Genomic DNA, 17428 nt, shown 5'->3' on the forward strand with positions numbered 1-17428 from the left:
CTGTTTGTTATATGTAAACCTTGAAAACTTGATTAAAATTTTCGAACAGAGAGAAAAATGTGGCTCCATGGATGTTTTGAAAACATTGGAGATTACATGTTACAGATATTCAGATTCTCCCTTTTTTATATTATGTTGTGGAGAATGTCACTTCATAATCTAAAGACAGTAGAACACCTTAGCCCTTGTACACACGGTCGGAGAATCCGTCGGAATGTGTCCTATCGGACCGTGTCGTCGGATAATCCATCTGTGTGTGGTATGCATCAGACTAATTCCGTCTGAATATCCGTCGGACCCAATTTTCCAACATGTTGGAAATATTTCCCGACCAACTGGGCTGATCGGACATACTCCGATCATGTGTAGAGAATTTTGATCGGACCAAGTGCCACACATGCTCAGATCAAATTCCTACATCAAAGCTATTGGCTACTAGCCTGAATGTAGTCCCATCGTAACGAAATTACGTCATCACGTTCTGAAAGATCGTATTTTTTCGCCAACTTTGTCCGACCGTGTGTATGCAACAGTTTCGGACAAGATCCGACGGACAAAATCCGACGGGCAAAATCCGACGGATTTGGTTGTGGAAATCTCCGACCGTGTGTACAGGGGCTTAGGTCTAATGACATGTGGTTCATGTAATCTATAATTTATTCTAGATTTTCAAGAAAGATCTAGAATGCCTGTAAGGCAGTGGTCATCAACCCTGTTCTCAGTGCCCAGTAACAGGCCAGGTTTGCAAGATAGCTGAAATACATCACAGGTGATATCATTGTCTGCTCAGTGGTTGCAGTATTCTAGTCTGCATCTCCCCAAGGTAATACATAAAACCTGGCCTGTTAGGCTGGATTCACACCTATGCAGGTTTAGTGTTTTTTTTTTTTGCATTTTACAGATTTTCACTACAGTCCATTTAACATGGTTTCCTGTGGAACATGTTCTGTAGTGCAAATCTGCAAAATGCAAAAAGCACAAAAATTGCGCAGGTGTGAATTCAGCCTTAGTGGGCCCTGAGGACAGGGTTGATGACCACTGCTGTAAGGCACATTATTATGCCATGCTTTAACCAGTGAACAGAAATAAAATATTTAGCATCTAAATAAAATGTGCAAAAGATACAAGAGATACACACACAATAAAATCTTATTAGCACACCTATATATATAAAAAAATGCCAGAATATTGTTTTCTAAACGTGTATGTCAAGATAACATAAAAAAAAACATATGCAGTACATATCTGCAATACATGCACATTTCTCCATGTTTTATCCCTTTTAAAAGCTCTGCAAACTAAGAAAAATAAATTTTGATCCTGGTGGAAATGCACTCAGTGCCTAATTTCCCATTGCTGGCTGGCCAAACAGTGCCTTCACTGAACTGAAATTGCAAGTAATAGCATCAGCCCTGCCCAGTTATCTTTTGATAATTAAAAAAAACAAAAACCTTCCTCTCTCCACAATCAGCTAGAAAGGTTAATTAGACTCTTTAAAGTATAACAAAGGACAAAACTTTGTTCGTTTTAGATTAAAACATGTGTCAGGTTTTCATTACTGTCTGTGTCCCCTTTAGGGAGATCCACCTTCTCTATTTGTCATGTTTACCAATATCACAGAAAGAGAAAGAGAATCCTAAATTGTGTCCTCAGAACAGGAATAGAAGGGAAATCTTCCAATGGGGGCACTAGTTGTGATGGCTCTGGTGACATACAGGGATTCCCTCACTTTGGGGGGATTTTATCTCTGCTGTGGCTTTGAGAAAGGAAAATGAAAGGAAATATCCCCAATGGGAAACAAATGGCCAAAAAAAAAAAAAAGAGTTATAACCCCCCATTCTCTATCTAAAATGAAAATAAAGATTTGCCTTCAGCTCTATTTTAACACAGGTGGAGTGCACAGTATATGAAATCTCTGAATTTCTGACAGAGTTAAGTATTTTTTGCAGGTATCAAATAGATATAACCAAATATTTTAGTGGTATACGTAACAGACCAAAAGGGTTTGCATATATCTTAACCTTATTTTTATAGCCTAAGTGCCCACAAAATAGTGGATGCCTGATGGACGTATACCGAACCAGACAGACAGACCTAATGCAGCTGGCAGTTTTTTTACTTTCCTTGCTCTTGTGAAACAACAGCAGAGATTTTTTATTTGTCTGACATTATATTACAAATGTAGAAATTGTCACAGTGTAAACACCCTTCTTCTAGTTAACCAGCTGTTTATGGGGCACATTTACCTTCTTCCTGCCCAGGCCAATTTTCAGCTTTTAGCACTGTTGCACTTTGAATGACAATTGCAGCACTGTACCCATATGACATTTTTTTATAATTTTTTTTTCACACAAATAGAGCTTTCTTTTGGTGGTATTTAACCACCACTTTTTATTTTTTATTTTTTGCTAAACAAATGAAAAAAGACAAAAAAAAAAAAAAAAAAACAATTTCTTAGTTTTATGTAATAAAATTTTGTAAACAGGTAATTCTCCTTCACTGATAAGCTGCACTGATGGGCACTGAGGAGGTAGCATTGGTGGGCACTGATGAGGAGGCACTGAGGAGGCTGCACTGATGGGCACTAAAATTCAGCACTTCAGCCCCGGAAGAATTTACCCTCTTCCTGACCAGAGCACTTTTTGCGATTCGGCACTGCGTCACTTTAAATGACAATTGCGCGTCGTGCGACGTGGCTCCCAAACAAAATTGACATCCATTTTTTCCCCACAAATAGAGCTTTCTTTTGGTGGTATTTGATCACCCCAGCAGTTTTTTATTTTTGCGCTATAAACAAAAATAGCGTAAATTTTGAAAAAAAAACGCATAATTTTTTACATTTTGCTATAATAAATATCCCCCAAAAATATATCTAAAATTGTTTTTTTCCTCAGTTTAGGCCGATACGCATTCTTCTACATATTTTTGGTTAAAAAAATGCAATAAGCGTGCTATACAAATGCACTGATTCCTGTGTAAATGACACTGGCAGTGAAGGGGTTAACCACTAGGGGGCAGTGTATGGGTTAAGTGTGTCCTGGGGAGTGTTTCTGTGGGGGGCGTGGCTACGTGTGACACGTCACTGATCTCACAGGGAGCAGAGATCAGTGACCCTGTCACTAGGCAAAACGAGGAGATGCTTGTTTACATTAGCATCTCCCTGTTCTTCCTCCCCGTGAGGCAATCGCGGGTATGCCCACAGTGATCGTGTCCGTGAGACCCGCAACCCGACTCACTGAGTTTGCCATGAAGCGCCACTGTGATTGGCTCTTTACCCTGATTTGTGATCAGCTGTATACGAAGGACACAGTGATCACAGAGCGTGCTGCAGTGGGCATGCGTGGCGCTTGATCACGAGAGGACATCATATGATGTCATCCCAGAACTGGCTGACTGGACGGTAGCTGTCATTTTGCTATAGCACAGTTGGCAAGTGGTTAATTCTAGGGCAACAAAAATCTCCCATTTGACAATGCCCTAAAGATGACTGTGATGAATGTTTGGTTTTGTCAAGTTGTTATGGTTATCAATCAATGTATTCAATCATTAATGAACAATATGCATTGTATTTATGTTTATTAACAGGATGTTTAAATCTAATTTTTTTATTTTTGTGTTTAGATTCTTCGCATTATGGAATCAATTTGGGAAGCAGAATCATTGGACCTTTGCTTGCTACCGTATGGTTGCATTTCTACAGGCAACAAAATTGGTTAGGTTTAACATTTATTAATGTAGCTTCTCTGGTTTATTTTTTGTATGCTTTGTATGTTTGTGAAAAATTAACGGTTACAGCGCCAATGACTAAATATCCCAGTGCTGCACCTAAAATTAGTGGTGTACTAATAATTCATGAAAAAGTGTGTATAAAGGGCGCTATCTGGATGAAACAATATAAGTGATCAATTAATAATTCTTTATATAAATGCAAGTGACCAAAAAATACACAATTCAGCAAATTGCATCATGTACAATCCCATATACTAGATGTATAAATTAAGAAAAAAAAATGCACTTACATCCAAAGAACAGAGTACTGCACACTAAAAAACAATCAAAGTCCAAACAGACTCGCTTTCGGGTCTTTTCTGGTGGCGTGATGATGTCGGCATGAGGCTCCTACCTACATGTTTTGTCAAACGTGACATCTTTGGGGCATTTATCTTAACTTTAAAATTTACTTTTTACACTAGTGGGTATTGTGTTTCATTTTGTTATTTATTTATAAGTGCAACACTTTTTATCCACATTTGTATCTATGAAAAATATCTCATAGTGTTTCTCCCTCCGATTGTAGGTATGAGCTGTATGAGTCTGGAAGTTGGATGTATGTAACTTGGGGACTGCCTGTACCTACAGTGCCTTGAAAAAGTATTCATACCCCATTGACATTTTCCACATTTTGGCATGTTATAACCAAAAACGTAAATGTATTTTATTGGGATTGTATGTGATAGACCAACACAAAGTGGCACATAATGTGAAGTAGAATGAAAATGATAAATGGTTTTCAAAGTTTTTTACAAATAAATATCTGAAAAATGTGGTGTGCATTTGTATTCACACCACTTTACTCTGATAACTAAAATGTAGTGGAACCAATTGACTTCAGAAGTAATTTAATTAGTAAATAGAGTTCTACCTGTGTGTAATTTATTCTCAGTATAAATACAGCTGTTCTGTGAAGCCCTCAGAGGTTTGGTAAAGAACCTTAGTGAACAGACAGCATCATGAAGGCCAAGGAACACACCAGACAGGTCAAGGAGAAAGTTGTGGAGAAGTTTAAAGCAGGGTTAGGTTATAAAAAAAAATATCCCAAGCTTTGAACATCTCAAGGGGCACTGTTCAATCCATCATGGGAAAATGTAAAGAGCATGGCATGGCTGCAAACCTACGAAGACATGGCCAGCCACCTAAACTGACAGGCCGGGCAAGGAGAGCATTTATCAGTGAAGCAGCCAAGGACCCATGGTAACAATGGAGGAGCTGCAGAGGTCCACAGTTGAGGTGGGAAAATCTGTCCACAGGACAACTATTAGTTGTGCACTCCACAAATCTGGCCTTTATGGAAGCGTGGCAAAAAGAAAGCCATTGTTGAAAGAAAGCCATAAGAATTCCCATTTGCAGTTTGCTTGAAGCCATGTTGGGGACACAGCAAACATGTGGAAGAAGGTGCTCTGGTCAGATGAGACCAAAATTGAACTTTGTGGGCTAAAAGCAAAAGGCTATGTTTGGCGGAAAGTTAACACTGCACATCACCCTGAACACACCATCCCCACTGTGAAACATAGTGGTGGCAGCATTATGTTGTGGGGATGCTTTTCTTCAGCAAGGACAGGGAAGCTGGTCAGAGCTGCAGGTGGATGGGGCCAAATACAGGGCAATCTTAGAAGAAAACCTGTTACAGTCTGCAAAAGACTTGAGACGGGGGTGGAGGTTCACCTTTCAGCAGGACGACCCTAAACATACAGCCAGAGCTACAATGGAATGGTTTAGATCAAAGCATATTCATGTGTTAGAATGGCCCATTCAAAGTCCAGACCTATATCCAATTGGGAATCTGTGGCAAGACTTGAACGATGCTGTTCACAAATGCTCTCCATCCAATCTGACAGATTTAGCTATTTTGCAAAGAAGAATGGACAAGAATTCACTCTCTAGATGTGCAAAGCTAATAGAGACACCCCAAAAAGACTTGCAGCTGTAATTGCAACGAAAGGTGGTTCTATAAAGTATTGACTCAGGGGGCTGAATACAAATGCACGCCACACTTCACATATTTAGTTGTAAAACATTTTGGAAACAATTTATCATTTTCCTTCCACTTGACAATCATGTGCCACTTTGTGTTGGTCTATCACATAAAATCCCAATAAAATTAATTTACATTCTTGGTTGGAACATGAGACAATGTGGAAAATTTCAAAGGGTATAAATACTTTTTCAAGGCACTATATATTCATGTAAACATAAAAAATATTGAACTGCGCTAATGTTTAACCACTTGCCCACTGGACACTTATACCCCCTTCCTAATCAGACCAATTTTCAGCTTTCAGTACACATTTTGAATGACAATTACTCAGTCATACAACACTGTACCCATATGAAATTTTTGTCTTTTTTTTCAAACAAATAGAGCTTTCTTTTGTAGGTATTCAATCACCACTAGGTTTTTTATTTCTTGCACTATAAATGAAAAAAGACCAAAAAAAAAAAATTAAATTAAATTATTTTTCTTCTTTTCTGTTATAAAGTTTTGCAATTTTCAATGAGTGAGGCATGGCTGAGCAAAAAATTAGACATGGAAGAACATGAATGAGGCATGGTTAGGAATAAATGAGGCATGGAGAGGCATTGATTGGCATGAATGAGCATATATGGGGCTGAATGGGCATAAATGAGGCATGGATGAAGCTAAATCTGCACAGATCAGTGCTGTGAGCACTGCAGATCCAGCCCATCAGCGCTTCTGCACCGGCCACCTCCTCTCCTCACACACTGTACCAATCTGTGCGAGGAGAGGGGAGAGCTAAAAGAGACATATACCAGTTTGTTGACAAGTGACCACTGTCATTGGCCCTTTACCGCTATCCATGGCGCGCTGGGTCCGGTGAACCCAGTGAGCATGGACATTTCCATTTACGACGTCCCTGGACGCCCTCCCAGAACTAGCCGACCACACTGAAGCCGTCATTCATCTATGGCCCAGTTAGCAAATGTTTAAAAAAATGATAATAATATACCCATAAAAGATTTTTTTTATTTTCCTTCTACGTGATTGGGTATTTTTTGCTAAGTGAAATTTCAACAACAGATCCAGTTAAAGGGGAAATTCCATTGCAATGTGAACAGCTTGTTTTGCTTTAGTAAATCAACCCCATAATGTCCATTTAGCTGTGTACTTGGTACCCTGTTGGAGGGGCTGCAAAGACTCCTCTCACCCCATGTAAGCTTGTAACCCTCATTAACCACTTAGCAACTGGCCCATAGCTGAATGACGGCTACAGGGCGGTTGCTTAACTCTGGGAGGGCGTACTATGACATCCTCCCAGAATTCCGCTCTTGCGCGTCCCCTGGGGTGCGCACCCGAGAACTTCCGTGAATTTTGGCCAAAATATATGAAGAAAAATTACTAATTTGCAAAATTTTATAACAAACGAAGAAAGATTCATTTTTTTACAGAATTTTTCTGTCTTTTTTTCTTTTATAGAGCAAAAAATAAAAAATCCAGCGGTGATTAAATACCACCAAAAGAAAGCTCTATATGTGTGAAAAAAGGACAAAAATTTCATATAGGTCCAGTGTTGCATGACTGAGTAATTGTCATTCAAAATGTGAGAGCACCGAAAGCTGAAAATTGGTCTGGTTATTAAGGGGGTTTAAGTGCCCAGTGGTCAAGTGGTTAAAGTTGGACTTGACAGATATCCTACTGTGGCGATTAATGGCTGAAGAAACATTACATTGCAAACAAAGCGGTGTACTTCAAGAATTGTTTTTTATAACAGGTTACATCTATAGCAGTTTTCAATCTAATGTTGCACTGCTGTTTAGTGTCCACTCACTGGACCCAGTATTTTGATTGCAGAAATTTTGCTTGGTCCATTCTGTTTACTTTGATATTATTATTATTAAAATACAATAAAAAAAATCAGCTGCTTATATTTAATACACCTAGGGATAATATTGTCAACATTTGCAATAAGTGTGCCTTTCTTGTTGCATTATACTATAACAATGTTTTCTGTAGGAAGTTATTTTAGTTTTCTTTTCTTGTCGTTCCAAAGGGATGATTCAGATTGTGAAGGATGCCACAACTATTGCCCAAATACAGCAGAGCATAGTGGGCAATACAGGAGCATTTAAAGATGAGGTTCTGAGTCAGTGGTTAAAAGAGAAATGTCCAATTGAAGACAAGGTAGGTTGCCATTTCTGTTTTATTCTATTTTACTTTGCTTTAGATATGTACATTATATATGTTATAAATTACTTGGTTAAGGCTGGCACATCCTATTCAGACTGGTATCTAGTAGGAACTTTTAGTTATTAGAAGTAAAATCTGCTTGCTAGAAATCATGAGATTTGAGCTAAATTCGAGATTGTTAGGAGATCCAAGCCATATTCTCTGATGTTGTGAAAATTACGCCCCCCTTCCCCTTCCATAATGTTTTAAAAGCTAAAGGGTTAAAAAAGAAGGAATGTTTTGTCCAACATCATGGACTGGGTTTTCCAGCTGTTGCATATTTCGACCTGTGTGAGGCTTTCAAAATAATGTCCTATTATTTGCTAATGATGTCTTCTGAAACTGTCTGCTGTTTAGAGCCAATGGTCAAAAGAACTGTGCTAAGAGTTTCTGTTAGAGTGAGAGGTATTGCAAATGCAAAGTAAACATTTTTTACATAAAAAAAAGAATACAAATACAGATATGAAAGAAAAATCAATATATATGCTTATTTTACCACCTCTAATGTACCAGGACAACAAAGCAAAATTAAAGTGGCAATCATTTCATTCTATTTTTGTACAAAAGTCACACATTTTAAAGTCATTAAAGTATAGCAATAGCTTAACTAACTTAGGGCCAACTACTTCTCTACGCTACCCCAATCTTTACTATAAACCCTACACAAAACTTAGGTGAAATGATTATGTGTATGCCATGCTGTGCAGTGTTTTACATCTTCTCTGAGCCAGCCATCCATGTATGCAACTTTCTATCATAGAAAATAACATTGAGCCCAGGCTTTTAATTATACATTATTAACCTCCCTGGCGGTATTCCCGAGTCTGGCTCGGGGTGGATTTCAGCACCATTAGCGGTAACCCCGAGCCAGACTCAGGATTGCATCGCAGGATACAGGGAAAGTTACTTACCTTGTCCCCTGGATCCTGCGATGTCTCTCCGCTGTGTGTACGAGATGTCTCCTCGCTCGATTTACACAGTACCGAGTTCCCCCGGGCTCGTTCCCTGCGAGCGTTGTGACGCACGGGGACGGAGAACGCCGCCAAATTCAAAAAAGTAAAAACACAGTACACATACAGTACACTGTAATCTTACAGATTACATTACTGTATAAAAAAAATTACACACTCCCTTTGTCCCTAGTGGTCTGTGCAGTGCCCTGCATGCACTTTTATATTATAAATTCTGTTTTTTCTGGCTGGAATCTGGAGATTGTCGATAGCAACCAAAGTGTCCCTTTATGTCAAAAGTGGTTTTAGACCAGCTAGAAAACAATGATAATAAATTAGAATCACTTGCAGAATTGAGTAAGAATGATTTGTGGGGAAATTGGTCATCAAACACTAAATCTAATGACAGCTACAATTATGCAACTGAGCAAATTTCAGTGTTTTTGATTTGATTACATTATTGAATAATTTTTTTTATTATTTGTTATAAATATTTATAATTATTTATTATATTATAATTTATGATTCATTTTTCAAACTTTATCATACCCGGGATGTCTTCTAGACTCTGGTTTGGACAGATTTAAGTGAGTTATGCCTAAGAATTACAGGCCTACTATATAAAACGCCAAATTTCCATGCAAAATATATGTACCGCTTTCAGCACCAAAAATTTGAAATAATCATACCGCCAGGGAGGTTAAAGAACAAAACAGCTTCCAAAATTATTCAGACCTGTATAGTCATTTAATATATATGGCCTGTGTGGAGCAGGTAGTATTGAGGATGAGAAGTATTTGGCCCTATGTTATGATAAACTATACATTACATATACGTTACATTTTAAAGCACTTAACTACATAGAAGTCTGAAGGGCATTTTTTGGTTATGCTCTGCTCACATTAGAGTTGTTAAATATAGAATAATCTAGGAAAAATAAAATAATAATAAAAGGTAACTTTAAAACCTAACTCCAGCAATTTTATTGTTAATGTTGGATAGTGTTTAGAAGGATAATGGCCTTTAACCAATTAGGCTGTCACATCTCTACACCCCCTGTGTACCAGAGCAGTTGTTATATTTCTGCCTGTTTAGTGGGAATAATTTTGTCGTTACCTAAACACTTGAAGACCGGAAAGGTTAAACCTGATTCCTGTCCAGACCATTTCAAAGTTTTCAGTGCTGTAATACTTTGACTAACAATTACTCAATTACATTTTTATATATATTTTTTTATATAGACAGAGTTTTATTTTGTTAGTGTTTAATCATCAATATTTTTATATATTTTTTACTATACAAAGGAAAAACAGCCGAAAATTTTGAAAAGAAAAAAATGGTTTAGACAATATACTGACCTTCAGTGAAGTTTTTTCCTTTACACGGCTGACATCCACTTAGTGGAAGTCTGTTCTATTCTCTCTCTCTCTCTGGCTCTGTTAACACTACAGAAGCTCAACTGAGCACACACACTTTTTTGCGCATTTCCATACAGCATATTAACAGCAGCTTGTTAAATTCAATGGGCTGCCCGATGCATGCGAAACACACAGAAAGATGCCTGCTCCATTTAAAAAAAAAAAAAACCCACTGCACCAAAACACATGCTACTACTATGCCACATGTTTTAGTGTGTGTGAACACGCATGTGTTTGCAAGATTTGTGGGGCCATCATTAAAATTGAATGGCACCACCACGCATATGCCACAGCACTGGATAGGGAATTGGCTCAGGTAAGTAAAAGGGGGACAATTCTGTTACACACAAGGTTTTTTACCTTATAGCATAGAATAGTATAGTATGACTTAACTGAGCGTGGGTCTGTTAATAGGAGAGCAAAGGAAAAAGGTACGTGATTTGCCCTAAGATGAGTATTTCTATAAATGTAGGCATTCCATATATGAATAGGTGTATAGTGTTAGAGGAGGTTGCAATAAAAATAGGGATGTGTCTCCAAAATTGTATTTATAAAAAAGAGATATATTTAATCCAAAGACTGGGTACTTTGAAGCCAAGTAGGCAGAACAATGATTCCTAGATATAACCCATTTATCAATAAAAGCACCTTGAACATAGAAAGAGATAATAATGCTGTCAGATTTTTGTCGCTGTCTGTATCCCTGTCATAGAGGTTTTTCTCATTCTTTGTGGTGATAGGGACATAGCATAAGTAGTCTGACAAAGGCTGCAACCCTTCCCTAAAATGTTAGAATAAAGTTCTGGCTGAAGCTATGGCTTTAGAACCATGGTCTTCAAACTGTACCCAATAGGCCAAATGCTCACTGAATCTCCTACTGATAACAATAGTGGGGCACTGTTCCTAACACTAATACCAATGATGAGGAAATATTCCTCCCACTAACATCAATGATGGGGAATTGATCCTCCCACTAATGCCAACAATGGGGCACCTCCTACTGGCCAGGCGCTGTATACATTTTTTTCTCCCATTGTCCGCCAAACCTGAGACATTATCTACACCCACTGACACTTGGGCACGATGGGCAGTAAATCAGACCTTTAGTTAGAAAATTTGGGGATCTCCGCTTTAGAATAAGGGTTGCGTGTTTGTACAGTATATGTAATGTATATGGTAAAATAACATATTTATCACATTGTTGTTGACCTTTCCCACTCTATAGCTGAATGCAGCGGTGGAGAGATTTGTGTACTCCTGTGCTGGTTACTGCGTTGCAACTTATGTACTTGGAATTGGGGACAGACATAATGATAATATAATGGTAACTGAAACAGGTAAGATGTTTTTGGTTATTTTATCATTTCTTTCATGATTTCTTTTGCCATCGTATTTTTGGTGATTTGTTTTTCACAACTGCAGATTAGCACAGTCAATTGAAGTAAACAATAAATACGGTTTGTATTTGTAAATGAACATGTACTGAACGGGTCTTATTTTTGTCTTTCAACACAGGATTGCTTTAAATATTTAATCTCCACTAAAATATTTAACGACTCATAATGGCTCAGTGACATGGGAAATAAACACGGATTAGGCTTAAACCGGGAATGTTCTTTTGCAGCTTTTCCCTAAACATCAGTGCTCAATTTATTATTCCAAATAAGGCCATGCTCACATCATTCACAAAATATTGGCATGTGCTGTACACATTAGCTTTTTAGTCTCTGTGTTGTCCCAGAGTCCCCAAATTCCTGTTTGACCATCACAGTGCCTTCGTTTTTTGGCTGGCTAAACTTAAGCAGTGGTGCGTTTTCATGATCAGCATTAGTTATCCGTATTCTGCCTCATTAGCAGAAATATGGGTTGTGTTTAGACCTGCTTTACCTATGCCCTGTGCATTTCTATGCTCAGTAAAAAAATAGTTGACAGCATCAGAAATCAAGTTGTACAAAAACTGCAAATGGTCTTTTAATTAGTTGTGCCAACCCTTGTAGTGTTCCTGTTTTTATCTGCAACGTTAGTAAGAATGCAAAATGTCTAGATCCTACATACTTATGGTCAGTTTGTTACTAATTGGGGTCAATGCATCCCCCATATTGTCCGCATACACTAGACAATTTTTTTTTGAAAATCTGCAATTTGGACTGTTGATTTGTTTTTGTTTTTCGTCCAGTTAATGGGCACAAATAGAAAATAGATTTTGACTTTTCGGAGCAAAAAACAATCAAAGGAGCAGGTTGGAAATCTTCTGCTGAACAAATGATAAATTGAAAGGCTAAAGACAGATACGTATGTCAATTTTTACATCCGTTTTAATATCCACTGATATCCGTCTTTTCAAAAAAAAAAAGTGACTGAACTGAACTTCAAACACTATATATAGCTGATTGCTAAGGAGGTGGTCTGGAAAAAAATAAACACAAAAAAAAAATGCAAAAAAACTGTGATGTCCTCCCCAGGTCCTTACCAGGCCCTTCTCTGAGCCTTGCAGCCTGGTAGGTCAGGAAAGGGAGGGGACAAGCGTGTGCCCCCCCCTACTTCTGAACCATACCAGGCCACATCCCCTCAGTATGGGAGAGTGGGTGCTTTGGGCAGGGGGGCTCTTCGCCCCCCCCACCCCAAAGCACCTTGCCCCCATGATGGGGAAAAGGGCCTCTTCCCAACAACCCTGGCCGGTGGGGTCTGGGTCTGCGGGTGGGGAGCTTATCGAAATCTGGGAGCCCCTTTAACAAGATATCCCCCAGATCCCAGCCCCCCCTATCGGGTACATACTACCATACATACTACCATACATAATTCCTTTATTAATAGCTCTGTCTTCTCCTGGTGCCAACTTCTGCCATCGTCTCTTCCCGCCACCATCTTCTCTTGCTGTCCCTCCCGATGCCTTCTCTCTTGCCACCATCTTCTCCTGCCACCGTCACTCCCAGTGCCTTCTCTGCCACCGCATTTTCTTCTTCGACGCCGGTTATCCGCTAAAAAAATAAAGCCGCTGTTCTTCTGTTGCCATCTTCCTCCGTTGTGTTGTCATCTGCTGTCTGGCTCTGTTATATAGCCATAGGGCGTGGCCATCAGATGATGTCCTTTTGAGAGCCCACCCTCTGTGATGTCACAAGGGTGGGCTCTCTGTATGATGTCATGGGATAGCCAAGCCCCATGGATTTATAACAGATGCCAGACAGCGCACGACAACACAATGGTGGAAGACGGCAACAGAAGAACAGCAGCTTTTTTATTTTTTTAGCAGGTAACCAGTGGTGAGGAAGAAGATGGCAGCAGGAGAAAAGGTCCTGGGAGAGACTGAGGCAGGAAGAGAAGGTGAGAAGACAGAACCATTTTTCAAAGGAATTGTCAAAAATTGTGTGGGGGGGGGGGGGGCTCGCTCATCCCCTCCCTTTCCTGACCTGCCGCGCTGCACGCTCGGATAAGGGTCTGGTATGGATTTTGGGGCATGGGGATCCCCTCCAAATCCATACTAGACCTGAAAAATGTGCTGAAATTTTTTTTTCTTACATTCAGCTGTCAACGGGAAACAACTGATGACTCATCAGTTGTTAAAGACGTGGCAGCCTGCTTCCTAGCCCTCTCCTTAGCAACCAGCTATATACAGTTTGTTTAAAGAAGTGGGAGGGAGGGGTTAAAAATGGATGTCAGAGGATCGGATGTAAGCCGTTTCATTTTTTTTTACGGATGAAAAAATAGGGTTTTCTTCCATCATAAAAGACGGAGCTTAGGGGAAAACGCATGTTACTTGATGTCAGCGAATTATCTTCCACTAAGTCCGTTATCCCATACAGATACATGTATGTCCATTTTTAATCCGTCCACGGATGGATGAAAAAAGGGACATAAGGAACGTTCATGTGAAAGGGGCCTAATGTGTTTCTTGCCTGTTAAAAATTGAGCTGTTTGCACTGCCCATATATAACAAAATGAACAAAAAATGTATTCATGTATGTCCATTGAACAATTTATTGTTTGAAATTCGGTCATTACATGATGGCACTATTGTTTGCTCTCACAACCAAGTGTTCAAACAATTTCAAACTCTCTCTGATGCCCAAATACCAACTTTCTGAAACCCAACATTATATACCAGTAGTGATGCAGGTACTGTAATACTGAAGTGGTCTGTGAATCTTCACTGTCAGTAAAAGGGGGAATTCAAAATCATAAATAAATATTAATTTAATTTATTTTAGGCAATCTATTTCACATTGACTTTGGACACATTCTTGGCAACTATAAAAGCTTCCTAGGCATTAACAAGGAACGGGTACCTTTTGTGTTGACTCCAGATTTTCTGCATGTGATGGGCACCTCAGGGAAGAAGTCAAGCTTGTACTTTCATAAATTTCAGGTATTATATAATGCAATTAATAAACATCTGTCATGCTGTAAAGTTATATTTATGTAATTACAATGAACTTTGTTTCTAAATGTATACCTTGTTAAACAGAAAACTCTTTCCTGGGTTGTCAATTAAGAAAATACTCTGTTATAGTTTTGAGATGTGGGCTACCACAAACGCACAAGCTTGTCTTTTCTCTAGTAATGTATCCCATCCTCCAGGGTTTCAAATTGGTGGACCCTGTCTTTGATCTTTAAGGCTGGGTTCACACTAGTGCGAATCGGATGCCGATTGACTGGCTCTCAATGGTTCACACAGCTCAAGGACTTCGCTACTTTACTCGGCGAATGCGCAATCATGCAATTCTGTACCCAAACATTTATATAATCTATTTCACACAAATATAGCTTTCTTTTGGTGGTATTTTATCACCTCTGGGTTTTTTATTTTTTGCGACATAAACAAAAAAATACCAAAAATTTGGGGGGGGGGGGAATACTTTTTACTTTCTGCTATAAAACATATCCAATACAGCAAATGTAAAAAATACAATTTCTTTATAAATATTGACCAAATTGTATTCTGCAACTATTTTGCTAAAAAAATCCTAATAAATGTTCATTGATTGGTTTGCATGAAAGTTATGGTGCCTACAAACTATGGTGTGTGTGTGTGTATATATATATATATATACAGTGGTGTGGAAAAGTGTTTGCCCCCTTCCTCATTTCCTGTTCCTTTGCATGTTTGTCACACTTAAGTGTTTCGGAACATCAAACCAATTTAAACAATAGTCAAAGACAACACAAGTAAACACAAAATGCAATTTGTAAATGAAGGTGTTTATTATTAAAGGTGAAAAAAAATCCAAACCATCATGGCCCTGTGTGAAAAAGTGATTGCCCCCCTTGTTAAAACATACTATAACTGTGGTTGTCCACACCTGAGTTCAATTTCTATAGCCACACCCAGGCCTGATTATTGCCACACCTGTTCACAATCAAGGCATCACTTAAATAGGAGCTGCTTGACACAGTAAGGTCCACCAGAAGATCCTTAAAAGCTACACATCATGCCGAGACCCAAAGAAATTCAGGAACAATTGAGAAAGAAAGTAATTGAGATCTATCAGTCTGGAAAGGGTTATAAAGCCATTTCCAAAGCTTTGGGAATCCAGCGAACCACAGTGAGAGCCATTATCCACAAATGGCGAAGACATGGAACAGTGGTGAACCTTCCCAGGAGTGGCCGGCCGCCCAAAATTACCCCAAGAGCGCAGCGACGACTCATCCAAGAGGTCACAAAAGACCCCACAACAACGTCCAAGGAACTGCAGGCCTCACTTGCCTCAGTTAAGGTCAGCGTTCATGCCTCCACCATCAGGAAAAGACTGGGCAAAAATGGCCTGCATGGCAGAGTTCCAAGGAGAAAACCACTGTTGAGCAAAAAGAACATCAAAGCTCGTCTCAATTTCTCCACAACACATCTTGATGATCCCCAAGACTTTTGGGACAACATTCTGTGGACCGATGAGACAAAAGTGGAACTCTTTGGAAGGTGTGTGTCCAAGTATATCTGGCGTAGAAGGAACACTACATTTCATAAAAAGAATATTATACCAATAGTAAAATATGGTGGTGGTAGTGTGATGGTCTGGGGCTGTTTTGCTGCTTCAGGACCTGGAAGACTTGCCGTGATAAAAGGAACTATGAATTCTGCTGTCTACCAAGAGATCCTGAAGGAGAATGTCCGACCATCTGTTCGTGTACTCAAGCTGAAACGAACTTGGGTTCTGCAGCAGGACAATGATCCTAAACACACCAGCAAGTCCACCACCGAATGGCTGAAGAAAAACAAAATGAAGACTTTGGAGTGGCCTAGCCAAAGTCCTGACCTGAATCCTATTGAGATGTTGTGGTATGACCTTAAAAAGGCAGTTCATGCTCGAAAACCTTCTAATGTAACTGAATTAGGACAATTCTGCAAAGATGAGTGGGCAAAATTCCTCCAGGACGCTGTAAAAGCCTCATTGCACGTTATCGCAAACGCTTGGTTGCAGTTGTTGCTGCTAAGGGTGGCCCAACCAGTTATTAGGTTTAGGGGGCAATCACTTTTTCACACAGGGCCATGATGGTTTGGATTTTTTTTCACCTTTAATAATAAACACCTTCATTTACAAATTGCATTTTGTGTTTACTTGTGTTGTCCTTGACTATTGTTTAAATTGGTTTGATGTTCCGAAACACTTAAGTGTGACAAACATGCAAAGGAACAGGAAATGAGGAAGGGGGCAAACACTTTTTCCCACCACTGTATATATATATATATATATATATATATATATATATATATATATATTGTGAGGGGGTTCGCTCTGTAGCGGGTGTGTGTGACCCCCCTGGATGGGTTCACAACACAAAGTCAGGCACAGCAGACAGCGGTGTAGGTGCAAAAAACAAAAGATCCGGTTTATTTAGGCTACATGCAGTGATACATATAACAGCCAAACAAAATAAAACAAGAAAATAAATCCTGGTCAGCTTGACCTCTAACTACACACGTAGACTCCCTGTCTAACAACTGGGTGCAGCCTTGTGCTGCCCCAGTCCCTGTCTCTATTGTAGGGGTTTGCCACACAGGCGTTAACTCACCGCACAGAACAGATCTCAGACTCCCCAGTCTATACACACAAAACTGGTTCCAGGATGGAGCATCTCCCTATGCATGCTGGGGTTTTTTGTAG

General features: G+C 39.3%; 1 protein-coding gene across 2 annotated transcripts in view; it reads left to right on the top strand.

Moving 5' to 3' along the window:
- The window catches only part of PIK3CG (phosphatidylinositol-4,5-bisphosphate 3-kinase catalytic subunit gamma), an 84817-nt gene that overhangs the window by 53262 nt on the left and 14127 nt on the right, over window positions 1-17428 (top strand). For both annotated transcript variants that reach the window (XM_077471656.1, XM_077471657.1), the window contains exons 7-10: window positions 3622-3712; window positions 7788-7918; window positions 11557-11668; window positions 14537-14694. In XM_077471656.1, coding sequence (XP_077327782.1) covers window positions 3622-3712; window positions 7788-7918; window positions 11557-11668; window positions 14537-14694 — 492 coding nt within the window. The remainder of the gene's footprint in view (window positions 1-3621; window positions 3713-7787; window positions 7919-11556; window positions 11669-14536; window positions 14695-17428) is intronic.

The sequence above is a fragment of the Lithobates pipiens genome, unplaced genomic scaffold, assembly GCF_037356315.1.
Source record: "Lithobates pipiens isolate NorthernLeopardFrog02 unplaced genomic scaffold, aLitPip1_a1.2 Scaffold_8, whole genome shotgun sequence".
Lineage (NCBI taxonomy): Eukaryota > Metazoa > Chordata > Amphibia > Anura > Ranidae > Lithobates > Lithobates pipiens.